Genomic DNA, 13,658 nt, shown 5'->3' on the forward strand with positions numbered 1-13,658 from the left:
AGATTTAATTGTTGTATTTAAAGCCATCTAGTGGCGAGGTTTTACATTTTATGCATTTCGGGAAAATTGGGTTTTCTGGTGCTCAACATAAACTTTAAAATGAGTGCTGTTACAAGTTTTTTGCGTGTAAAATGAGTGAGCTATCATGCAAATAAGAAGCATATACGAAGTTTTTTTCTTTTAAATCATATGGTTTAATGAGCGCCATTTCCACCAGAATTAAAGTAATTCACATTCCATCTAGAATTCACTTCATTATAGACCTTTTGATGGATTCTAGTAGATTCACTATTTTAGCACAAACTATTTTCAGAAAACTCACGATTTTATAAAAACTTTTATTTTCAATTTTTTTAAAAATCGAAATTATTTTCATTATATCTCAAAAAGAATAAAAGATACGTATAAAAGCATATAGATAAAAATTAAAGGGATCTTTCTGGCTTATTATTGTTTTCTATTATTTGTCTTTGGCACAAAAATTGACAGAGTTATGAATGTTTAAAGACTGCGCGGCCGCGCAAATTGGAAAAAAAAGTTTTTATAAAATCGTGAGTTTTCTGAAAATAGTTTGTGCTAAAATAGTGAATCTACTAGAATCCATCAAGATGTCTATAATGAAGTGAATTCTAGATGGAATGTGAATTACTTTAATTCTGGTGGAAATGGCGCTCATTAAACCATATGATTTAAAAGAAAAAAACTTCGTATATGCTTCTTATTTGCATGATAGCTCACTCATTTTACACGCAAAAAACTTGTAACAGCACTCATTTTAAAGTTTATGTTGAGCACTATAAAACCCAATTTTCCCGAAATGCATAAAATGTAAAACCTCGCCACTAGATGGCTTTAAATACAACAATTAAATCTTGAACGAAATAAAAAACGACTTTGCTTTTTCAAATCTTGCTTAATATTTATCCTAGAACACTTTGTGTAATACCGATTTATTAAGATTTTTATTGACATTATTTTGTTCATTACATGATTTTTGTTAAAATGTATATTTTAGGAGATATTTGCAAAAAAACGAAGAAAAACGCCAAAAATATATGAATCTTTAGTGGCCAGTAACTTAAAAAGTATTGGTTTTTTTGAAAAATTATAGGAGACATTTTTTTCTTAAAATTAGTTCTTCTATCGATTTCCGATGTTATTTTGGAAAAATGTAATTACAAAATTTAGAAGGGGGGTCATCCCCCCGGAGGGTGATGGCGCAACCCGAATTGTTTTCACTTTTGAACTTGAGGGTAAGATGAACCTAATTCCAAAATTTCATTCAATTCGGAGCACAGTAAAAAAATTCAGACCCTAAACGCTCCGTTTACTGCACTATATCACTAAACAAATCTAGATCAATTATAAATAGAACAACATAACGTCTCTATATTATATCAATGAACATCTCATAAGCTCTGATAAACAAACTCTTTATAATAGATGTTTATCCAGATATCTTTTTTTTATGTTACATAAATAAAAATAATTCTAAAGATCAATATATCGAATTCATCATTTTTCCAAGATTAAGAAGTTAATATCATTGTTGACAGAGTTTTAACGTCATTGATAAAAAAATTGATATAAATGAGGCTTTGTCAGATGGCATAAATGAAATTATAGCATGAAATATAAAATATTGGAAAAATGTATAAAAATCGTATATGAGAGGAAGACTCTGCATTGAAAATAAAGATTGGATTGAACTCACAATGCAAATATCTACTCTTCGGAAAATTTTAAAAATTGATTAAAAAATATAAAATGTAAGATGCTAGCAACAATTTGTACATCTTTTATTCTCATATTCAATGATGCAAACAATGTAATGATGTAGTATGTGTATGTTTATCAACTTATTGTTAAGATGTTGTTTGCTCAATGTTTCCTTACTATAATTTTGGGTTATTTCCCATCACGTAGGAGCGGATATTTTAATTTCTCGAATTTTTAAAACATTCAATTTCTAACCGGACGTTTAAATAACTCGCTTGAAGCCAATTGAAATATTGTGTTGATCGTTACAACACGACACTAATTCAATAAATTGCCCTATTCTTTTAAAAGGCTCCTCTAAATTGCATTTGGTGCGGGTGCATGTAATCGATGGACAAGGGACAACCAGAAATAGTTCCTATTTTCATTTTTTTCCCAAAATAATTGATTGAAAACTAATAAATATGTATATGAAACTAGGTGCAAGTGGCATTGTCTATATTTTCCAATAAAAAACTTGATATTAGACTGTCCGAAATGGGAATAGAATCTGAAACCTCATGGTTTCACGAACAGAAATTTCTATTTTTATTTTAAAATTTTGCAAAGTTCAATTTTTTTTCATTACTGACGCATTTGTACATTTGATTGTCTAGTTTATTGCTACGCTCTGAATTACTTAATTAACAAATGATAATTAATGCTATATTTAAACAACAATAACATGTTAATTATTTGACCTTTTATTTTAACCCAATCGCTAGTATGCTCTATTTGTGACCCAGAGTTGGAGAACCGAAAAAATAAAGAATATTTTAATCGGTGGAAGAATGTATGGTTAGTTCATTATATAAAGAAAAAAATGTAAATTGTGCGACATTAAAAAGTACATTTGCTTATCATAAAGGACATATTCTAAATATTATACTTTGAAATTTTAATGACAAAAATTGTATATAATCTGACCTTAAAATAAATAATATATAGTATATAAAACAAAAGCAAAGAATCCCTTCTTAGCTATTTTCGGAAATATTCATTTCAATTTACTAGTAAAAAAGATAAGTAGAAAAACAAGTAGAAAGACAAGTATAATAATATTAAAAAATAAATAAGGACTGTCGACTGTTAACAAAAAAATCTAATGCTTTGAATTAAATAAGATAAATATATTAGAAAATAAAATAAATTTAATAGAAATTGTAGATTATCTGGCCTCACAATAATTGCAAACAAAATTCTCCATAAATATCTGAAATATTCATTTCCAGTAAAAAAAATCTTCATGTGCTACATTGATTATATAACTAAATTAAAAAATTACATAATGTTGTAATAAAAATCAAAATACAATTATGTTATCAATCAATTAAGTTCTATAGAATCAATCAAGGACAAAATCAATGATGCATCTTGGATGTATATATACTTGTATATATATATATATACACATATATATACATAAAAAGAACACACTAAATTTTTTTTGAATTTTTGCAATAATTTTTTCATAAAGTTCTAAGGTCTTTGGTCTATGACTGGTCTTATAACCAGTGTAAGTTAACAAAAAATTCACACATCTTATAAATGAATGATTGGAAAATATGTTGTTTAACATATAAAACATATTTTCCAATCAATCATTCATAAAATATGTTAATTCGCTGTTAATTTGCACTGATGATTAAAAAAATCATAGTCACAAAAGTCTGTACCTTACTGATCCCTATGAAATAAAGTTAGTGCAAAAATAGAGTGTAGTGCGTTTTTATTTACATTATTAATATTTGTTGCATTCATAATATATTATTGCATTAATAAATATGTATAATATAATGCTGTAATATAACTTCTGCATAAGGCAATGTTTAAGGATTCCATAGCAATATTTAATTGAAATTAACCATTTATATTAACTCTGGCTGTGAGACTGATCAGGTGTCGAAACAACATTTTATAAAATAGTTTAAAAAGATATATATATATATATATATATATATATATATATATATATATTTATATGTATGTATATATACATATATTTGATTTATTATGAACCTGCGCAATGTAAGATAACCTCAAAACTAAATCAAAATTCTCTTACCTTCTAATTGTTGTTTTTATCACACAAGTTTGATATTAGTTAGTCTTTTACCAATTAGGAACACTAAATCTAGTACGAAAGACGTTCGTTAGAACGAGAATGGACTGATTTTCGATTCAGATACATCTTACTGATTATTATTTACGATACAATTATCAAAGTACTAAGTTCAAACACTCTCATTACATTTTGACGTGAAATAAACACCAAGAAGCGTGTTTGCAGCAAGGCAAAACTGACAGCATGGATAATGAGTCAACAAAAAAAAAGGAGAAATCAGTGGGTCCACCTAGGTGCGATGGAATACTTCGCTGGAATGGATGTCTAGGATTTATAAATTATATATTTAATGTAATATTATACTCTTATACATGATATTACTGCATTGATAGTAGAGAAATACTTTTTTTTATATTATTTTTGAACAGAAATCAGAACCTTACGTCCTATGAGCTGTTGGGCTGAAACTTCTCCTTACTTCGTATTTTTTAGATGGTAACCCAAAGGTTAATCTATCCATATTTGATGTTTTTTTGTTATTAGAATTAATTTAATAGGGCTGACATGCAGCAATGCCGGGCAAGGGCTATTTTCACTTGGAAACATATTGCTATCTATATTTTCAAGTAAAAATCGTTGTCACTGCTGCCTGACAACAGGCTGCTCGAAGTGGGTATCGAACCCGGGACCTCTGAAACAGAGAAAAACTTCGAGAGTTTTAAAATGTGATGCTGGAGGCGAATGGAGAAGATAAAGTGGACAGACAAGAAACAAATGAAGAAGTCCTGAGATGAGTGGGCGGGCACAGAAAGTCTCGGAGCACAATTCTGAAAAGAAAAGTAAACTGGATCGGACCCGTTTTGCAAAAAGAGTACCTCCTGCGTCGAAGGTAAAATAGAAGGACTGAAAGGAAAGGGAAGAAAAAGAATGCAAACGATTGACGACTTACGCGAGAAGAAAAAATACAAGGAACAGGAAGCCGAAACGCAGGATTAAGAAGCATGGAAGCATAATTTTGCAAAGAAAAATACATAAAAAAGTGTCAAAAGTAGGGGGGATAGTAGTAATGGAAAGGGTAGACAACGAAAGGTAAGAAAATAATTTATTTGTGGTGGCTCACATCATAACGTTGTTTTGACAACGCTATGTTATGCTTCTTTCTTGGTACTAAAATCAGTCCAAATGTTATGTGTTTGTGTAAAACGCCTGACAATAAAGCAAATACCAAGCATTTGGAATGTTTTTAAGTTATGAAAGAAGCATAACGTAGCGTTGTCATAACAACGTAATGTTATGATCTATTTTATCAGAGTATTGGTCAATGAATTTCCCGATTATTTAATACTTTGTTTATCATTGATTTAATATATCCGGCATATTTTATATCTATATCCATATTTACTATTTCCATCTTGTTTTCTATAGAACAACTGCTAGGACCGGTTTATCACCGCGCTATACGATTCACATGTAGTTGAACGCCAGGCGTAGTATAACGCGAGAAAATACATAACTTTATCTACTGAAAATCTGGAGAACGGTATTTCTATTATTATCTATTTAAGGATTATCGAAACGCATAAACCTTTAAAAATCATGTATCGTAGTATTAGTAATATTTAAAATTCTGAGTAAACCAAAAAATAATCATAAAAGAAATCATTAAGAATATTCGGTGTCCAAAAATCCAAAAATCAAAAAATCTAATAATTGCCCAAAAATATATAATATATGTAATGGATAATTTTGATTAATATATTTCTCATATTTTATAGATTTTATTATTTATATAAATAGAATCATTATTTGAAAGAGATATTCAACGATAATTTCCTGTACGATAATATTACAATATCAGCAAAATCTTGATTCTAAGTAACTACTTCTCATTTTCATTCATTCTCCATAAAAGGCTTGAGATGCAAAATCTCGAAAAATCGCCTGATATTCTCAGAACTATTCAGAGTGCTGAGATTTAATATTGTAGCTAATAAGGGTGTAATAACTTTGATCAATCAGATATATGTAACTAAGTATGTTGATATTAATGTATTGTTTATTTTGAATTTGAATTAGTCTGAAAGGTATCGTTAAGTATTGAGACAAATAATCAAGAGAGAATAAAATTGTTGAAGATTGCCGACACAAAATATGGATTTGCCATTTTTTTATTAATTTTTTTCAATTTCAATAATTATTACAACTGTTAAATTATTAACATCTAGTAATTTTTTAAATGTTAAATTACCAAATTTATTTTTTTTGTACAGATTTGTAAAAAGAAAGTTCAGAGCTTGCATTAGACAATAAAACTAAAAAAAGATACAGATTGAAACTTTAAATATATGTAAAAGTATCTTGTATGTATATAATGAGTACATACATTTTTTAATGAGACCATTTAATTTTTATTTAAATTTTAGTCTTTGAAAGTACCTGTCAAAAAGGACATTCTATATCCCCTTAACATTGAAATAATTATATATGGCAACATTTAATTAATAATAGTTTTGATCATAAAAAAGGTAAGCTCTTTGAAGCTCCGACAAACAAATTAATATATATATATATATATATATATATAAATATATATATGTATATATATATATATATATATATATTTATATATATATATATATATATATATATATGTGTGTGTATATATATACACACATATGAAAAATACAAAAAAAAACATATAGATGAATAATAATTTGGGAATTATTTAATAGCACAGAAAAAAATATTCCAATTCGCTCATCAGCACGCTCCATACATTTGCAAGCAGAAAAATGGGGTCACTTCCTAGTTCCGAATTTCACTTTCGTCAAAAACCGCGTCTGATTTTCGGCGATTCTTAGCGGTCTGAGAACCTACTACTGGCATAGCAATTTGGTACGTCACAAGTAGATTGTAGGAGAGAGCCATTGGTAAAACTTTACTCAATATTTTTGATAAGAAAGTAAATTTATGGGACTAACTGGTAATGAAATACCAAAAATATTAAACTATAAGGTAAAATCTACAAAAAAATATTCTCTAAGGCTTAAGGGGCACAACTAGTGTGAAATTTTGAAAAAATCGATTTTTGTTTTTTTTCATATTTCGGTAGATTACACCTTTAAAAATAACGCGTTTTTCTCGAAACAGCATTTTCCGAATTTGCTGCAGTGATTACTCAAAAACGAATGATCCGATCACTATCAATTTTTTTTACATGTTCTGTATATAGTTCTCCGTAAAATGAACTATCGATTTTTTGATCGGATCAAAAATCGAAATTTGGCAGTCGAAAAACGACCAAAATTTTGGGTAAAATTCGGCTTTTTTTCAAAACGCCGCCATTTTGTCAATTTTTGATTTATTTTTTTTATCGTAGTTCACTTTACAGACAATATTATCTAGTTTAACGAGATTTTTTTTTTTAATTCATCCACGTAGAAGGCCGGAATCACTGCAACAGTTAAGGGCCTTTTTTTGTCGCGCCGTTAGAGATCGTCGATAGCTTAAAAAATATTTAATTTTTTTTTTCAAAAATTTTACTATGTATTCTTAAAACATGTATAAATATATTTCCAAAATTTTGAAATGTTTGATAAAGTAGTTTTTTTAATATAAATTCCCAAAAATCACCATTTTTTTAGGCGGTTACACTAGTTGTGCCCCTTAATTAAATATCGATATAACTGTATGTATATATGTTCGGATACACATTTTTCGGTACAAATTACAAATAATTCAATTATTCAAATCGGTTGATGTGTGCTCCGAAATCGTGGACAAAAGATGTATAAAAAACATTCAATTCCTGCTGACGGGAAGGCGTTGTGATTGGCAAAGTCAGGTCCAGTCGTTTCAGAAAAGCAAAATTAGCAGTTGTTAAAGCAGAAAGTGCAAAATAGCAGTTTTTGTGAGAACGGATCACCCGATCAGAATAGTTCAAGAAACATGTTGCTTTTTAAATATATCTATAGAATATACTGTGTTTCGTTTTTTAATAATTGAGTTGAGATTATTCGGATCTAGAAAATTTTGTAAACATACTCTAGAAGTAGCTCAATAATATATTATTTTGTATAAAATGGATAATAAACTTCAAAACTGATTGTGAGATAAAATAGAATAGAAAATATACTGAATTCTGTAAATTATTCAATATATACTCACAACTAATTAAACAAATTTGAAGATTTATGTATTATGTATATTTAAGCAGTATTAACAACAGTTTTCACTTGGAAATATAGATGTTTCCAAGTGAAAATAGCCCCAATCCGGCATTGCTGCATCAATAATTTCATCATACAGGGATGATTGGGTTGCCATCTGAAAAGACTAGTATAAAAACTAATAGCACCACAGCCTGTAGGAGTGTTACGTTCTAATTGCTGTTGAAAATTAAAAAAAAAATATTCTATAGTCTTCGATATCAGCGCTTTGTCTATGCATTTTGGTAGTCCGGCGTCGGGCCACGGGTGGGTTATCCGCACGGAAAGGCAGGCGGTTCCATCATAATATCGCGGACTCTCATATATCGTCCGGACGTAGAACGAAACGTACATATGTAACAAACTGAACTACCGAAGTACGACACGAGCGCATTGCACCGTCGTGGATTTTTCGGTCATTCGTTGCGACCAAGCGAGGCCCGTAGTCGCGGAGCTGTAGACCGAGCGAAGCGTAGAGCCAGAGTATCGCGCGCGTTCAGCCAGTGCGTTCGCGACCGTAGAGTGAGAGGTGCAATGCTGTGCTACTTATAGCATCATCTGTTGCATCACAATTTCAGTCAGTCGCGAAAAGCCGACGCGCGTGGTTTTGAAAACACATTGTTTTGACAACAGACTTAAATCAAACATTTTGTGTCAACGAATTTAAATTAATATTTACAAATGTTTCCGCCGCAAGGATTCATCAGGATTAATTAATCTACGTTTTTGTGCTTTTTGGACTTCATTTTATGAAAAACAATTTGTGAGTGAAGTGGTTAACATTATACTTCTGAGAAAAAAAAGTGTTAAGTGAGTGTTGATGACATCGTTTATTGAAGATGGATTCTCCGCAGATGTATGACAACAACACCCAACAACATGCGGGTCATGGCAACCAAGGCATGGGGGGTGCCGGACCCGAGATGAAAAAAATGTCTCCCAGCAACAACAACAACAACCCCGCAGCTATAAATCATAACAATCCTCAACAACAAAATCAACAACAACAGCAGCAACAACAGCAGCAACAACAACAGCAACAGCAGCAAAATCAACATCAAGTCATGCACGGAAAAAATTTGGCACCCGTGCTTGCAGTGAAAAACCACTTGATACAATCTTATGGCCAACCGCAAGAATTGGAAGATCTCAATCCGCAGGAGATCACATTGGATCTTCAGCATTTGATAGATGACCAATTCAAGGATCCTGCCGAGTTGGCGTTGTTCCAAGACATGATGCCTCCGGGTGCTGTCGCATCTGCCAGCAAACAGTTGCAACATTTACAACCACCCCGCGCTCATCCGACGTCGCAGGGAGCGGCTTACCCGCGTACAACACTTGCCTACATGCCGCAATCCGTACATGCCGGAGCCGCCTATGGACACGCGCAGAACTCAAATTCGAGTGACGAAAACAGTTCGGCAAGCGACATCGCCAATATCAAAGAAGAACCTGTTGATCCTCAGGACTTCAGAAGGCAATGCCAACAGAATGGAACGGCTACTTATCCTACAGTCGCTCCTTACGGAATGGGCTCAGCCGGTGGTTATTTAAGCAACGGTAGTGGTGCTTCATTCACAGCCTTAGCTCCAGCGGGTTTACACCATCAGGCTTTACACCATCTAGGACCAGCTCCCCATATACCTCTGAAACATCACAGGCCAGGTGGTATACCGCATAACGTACGCAAACACTCAGGAAAAAGTGTTGATAAGGGTACAGATGAATACAGGAGGCGAAGGGAAAGGAATAATATTGCCGTCAGGAAAAGCCGAGAAAAGGCGAAAGTGAGGTCAAAGGAAGTAGAAGAAAAAGTGAAAACTTTAATGAGGGACAAAGACGCATTGATGAAGCGCCTGGAAGTTGTCAGCAATGAATTACAGATTCATAAACAATTATACGTTCATCTCATGAGCCTAAATCACCCAGAAATAAATGAAATCTACCGCAGCATGTTGAATTTGTCAAATTTACCAGACCATGGCATGTAGCGTATGTGAGAACCGCGAGTTATTTACGCGAAACCCGATCTCTTATTTATTTTATCCTTTTACTGTTTTTCCCTGATGACAATAAAGACACAGTACTTTTAATTGAAAAAGTAATGAAACTCTAAACCAAATATTTAAATAAAGACGGACGATAGGTTAAAAATGTCTTTGTAGTGACATTACGGTATGTGGTGATTTCTGTAAATAAAGTGTATGAACGGTTTTGAAATGATGTTAAACGTCAAAAATGTGGGTGATTTTTTATTCGTAAAAAAAACAGAGATAATATATTTACTTAGGTTGTAAAATGCTACAATACCTTTTTAGTATAATAACAAAAGTCCACATTGTGGATTAAAAGAGTGCAATCATATATGAATGTAGCTGGTCTATTATTTTGATGTTAGGATTAAATTAATTTCGACAAATGTGTATATATCATACCAAGTTTAAATAAGTTATTAGTTGAATTGGTAGTAGAAGTCGTCTGATCGGAATACATTAGGGTTTTTGAGTTTCGTTTCGTTCGGTTGAAAACGAATTCGAAAATTTGATTTTATCGTAGGTGTTTAAGACTTTAACTTTCTCTTTTAGGCCCGCTCGTTTCGAGTGTGGTAGAAAGAAAGCGAAACTGGATTTACAGAATGAGTTGAACAGAGACGAAATGTTTGCTGTATAAAATTTACAAATGTATATGTAATGTATTTATATAAGAAATAACGTTACTAACTTTTAAAAGAACACTTTAAGTATTCTAAAATCAAACTCTTATTAAAAGTATCGCCAATTAAACTCAATCGATAAAATCAATAATTCAGCTCAGACGAATTCTACTACCAAGAATCTTACATGTAAATTTATTCGGATTTAAGTAGTATAAAATTATTTAGACAAAGAAAGTAAAATTAAATTGGTTATTTTCTGATGACGGAATCTATGAGATTCCGATAAATTATGTATTACATCATTTTTCACTTCTCTGTCAAATTGTACCTATTGTATATTCATGTGTATATGCGAACGTATGTGATTATGTATATAGTTGTAGAAATTTAGTGAATGTCATCAAATCATATTAAGTTAACATTAATTATGATAAACATAAATAAATGTTCATAAATATATTTTGATATAAAATTTAACATAATCTTTTTATTATTTACATTTCAGGTGATACAATTACATTAATTTGTATAAATTATTGACAAGTGAAATCATATCTTTGATAACTATTTTATCGAAGTCTAAAAATGTTTCTTGTATCAGATTAAATCATGTGTATGGTTTTAACATGCAATGAAAGATAGTATCAAATTTCGCAAATAATTACAAACAAGAATAGCTTATAGTGCATTTTCAAATTTCGTCGGATCAAGAATAAAAATTGCCAGGAATATATTTTAAATACATACTTTGTTCATTACTCTAACAATAAGTAATTCCGATAATTAGTGTTATGCAATTTTCATTTAAATGAATACTTTTATTTAATCTTCGAAAAGCAAAATTGAAACCAATCATAAAAATCATAAAAATATTAATGAAAATAAATAAATGTTCGAATCGGGGGTACCGCATGTCCCATATTTAACACATGGCACATGTATCTATTTATGTGAATAAGTCCTATGAACTAAAACAAAACAATATTTACAATATCAAGTTCACATAAAACAAATAAAACATTTTATGATATTTTTGGAATATTAAAATATATAATATTTTTTTGATAATTAAATTATTTATGATTTTTAATATATAGATTAAAAAAGAAAATCTTGTAATACTTTTTCTATAGGATTTCATCATTGACTTCAAGAAAAGATCATCGATAAGAAATATATTTTTCTACTTAGAAAATAAATAAAAAGAAAATTGAAATTTTTAGTCAAATTAGATGAAATCGATGTAGTCCCTTAATTTGCAATGCTAAAAATTTGGTCATTTACTTTATTTATTTAATATAAAGTTGCATTACAGGAAAGTAAATTATACGTCGATTTTTTAAAAAATAAATTCAGCAAATAAAATATAATTTATCATGTCGCATGCCAACAAAGATAGTGATCAATACATTCCCGTATTAAAAATAAAACAAAATTTTTATCAAATCATCCAAAACTGAATTCGAAATCATCCTTTAGTACATATCTCACGACTTATCGGCTTCTCTTATCTGTGAAAGTAACTAACTGTCAGGTTAATCAAACAGACACCTTCATTATAGTTATATATATATATATATATATATATATATATATATATATACACACATTAATATTTATTACTTGTTCGTAATTAATGCTGTTTATTGAAGGAAAGATAACATGCAAACGTTTTCAAACAAAAATCGCGCTAACGTCTTTAATTTAATGTTTTCACGTATGACCTCTTATAATGCACACGATGACCCAAATATACTGGGGATCAAATGCGTAAATTATATTTTAATAATAAAATTAATAAAATTATCACAGTAAATAAATGTTTGCTGATTTGAAGAATTTATAAATTTATAGACGATTTATAAAAACTGAAAATAAATTTAATAAAATAACTAATAAAGTGCCTATAAATCTTACTCTTTTTTATCTACTAGAGTAGGTCCTTTAATTATACTGGAGTATGTGGGTTGGGCACAATAATATTTCACATGAAAAATTATTTATCCTGTTCAAGAAATACATATTTCATCACAAATATCAATTAAATTGGTGCGAATTAAATCATGATTAAAACGTCTGTCTGCTGGCTAATTCTAGCAGCAAAATGCTTCTAATAATACAACATTTAATATTTGGACCTCACCTAAAACTTCTTGTTCCAAACACGTGTACGATATAATTCAGGTCTAGTTGCCAATATAAGTATATAGTCAAATTAATCATGTTAACGAATTTCTAAAAAAAATTAATTCGAAGACAGTTGTTACTAACTACAATAAAAGTCTGATGATCATCAATAAAATATTCTACCATTTTTAATTATAATATAATTAAATTGGTTATGCCAATAATTATTACTATTACATGGATATATTAATTAGGATCCAATTCGTGATTTATTAATATAATCTGTTTATTATATAAATTCATACATCTACAATTAGTGAAAGTATTCAGACATTATTTAATCTGATTCAGAATTTTATTATGATATTGAATCATGAGATTTTTAATGAAAAGTGAAATATGATTATGTAAAGTTATGCTCACTGATCATATCGTATATCTGAAGATACAAGTACAAGAATAATTGAATACATAGTGATCTATTGAATACTTGATTATTTATATAAAAAAAATAATAGAAAAAGTTATAGGTGAGTTTAAAACTCAGAACTTGAAACGTCCAAGATTCTCTAGATCGAATTTTCTCTCAAAGGCATAAAATTTTCTTTTAGGAAGTTAATAATTACAAAAATTGAAAAGGTAAAATTAGTGAAATAGTAGCATTCTTTAGTAATATTCTTTGTTGGCAATTCATCTGAGAGATAATATTAACGCCAATTGGATCAATTTCAATTGGACCTCTTTCAATTTGTAGGCCATTAAAGTGATAGTGTTAATAAAATATATCTATTCAAGCCTATCACTACATTATTCCAATTATTTTAATTATTATATCTCAAAT

The 13,658-nt window shown here is 29.8% G+C and overlaps 2 protein-coding genes across 2 annotated transcripts in view; one reads left to right on the forward strand and one right to left on the reverse strand.

The window, feature by feature from the left end:
* The window catches only part of LOC113382856 (long-chain fatty acid transport protein 1-like), a 233,745-nt gene that overhangs the window by 14,794 nt on the left and 205,293 nt on the right, over positions 1-13,658 (reverse strand). The gene's annotated exons all lie outside the window — the stretch shown is intronic.
* LOC113382861 (CCAAT/enhancer-binding protein-like) lies at positions 8,780-10,262 on the forward strand. Its single transcript, XM_026621111.1, has one exon. It carries the CDS (start codon positions 8,871-8,873, stop codon positions 10,023-10,025), a length of 1,155 nt encoding a protein of 384 aa, XP_026476896.1. The 5' UTR covers positions 8,780-8,870; the 3' UTR covers positions 10,026-10,262.

This window comes from Ctenocephalides felis, unplaced genomic scaffold (assembly GCF_003426905.1).
Source record: "Ctenocephalides felis isolate EL2017-DRISC unplaced genomic scaffold, ASM342690v1 CF-g0.4_SCAFFOLD_03570, whole genome shotgun sequence".
NCBI classification, from domain to species: Eukaryota; Metazoa; Arthropoda; class Insecta; order Siphonaptera; family Pulicidae; genus Ctenocephalides; species Ctenocephalides felis.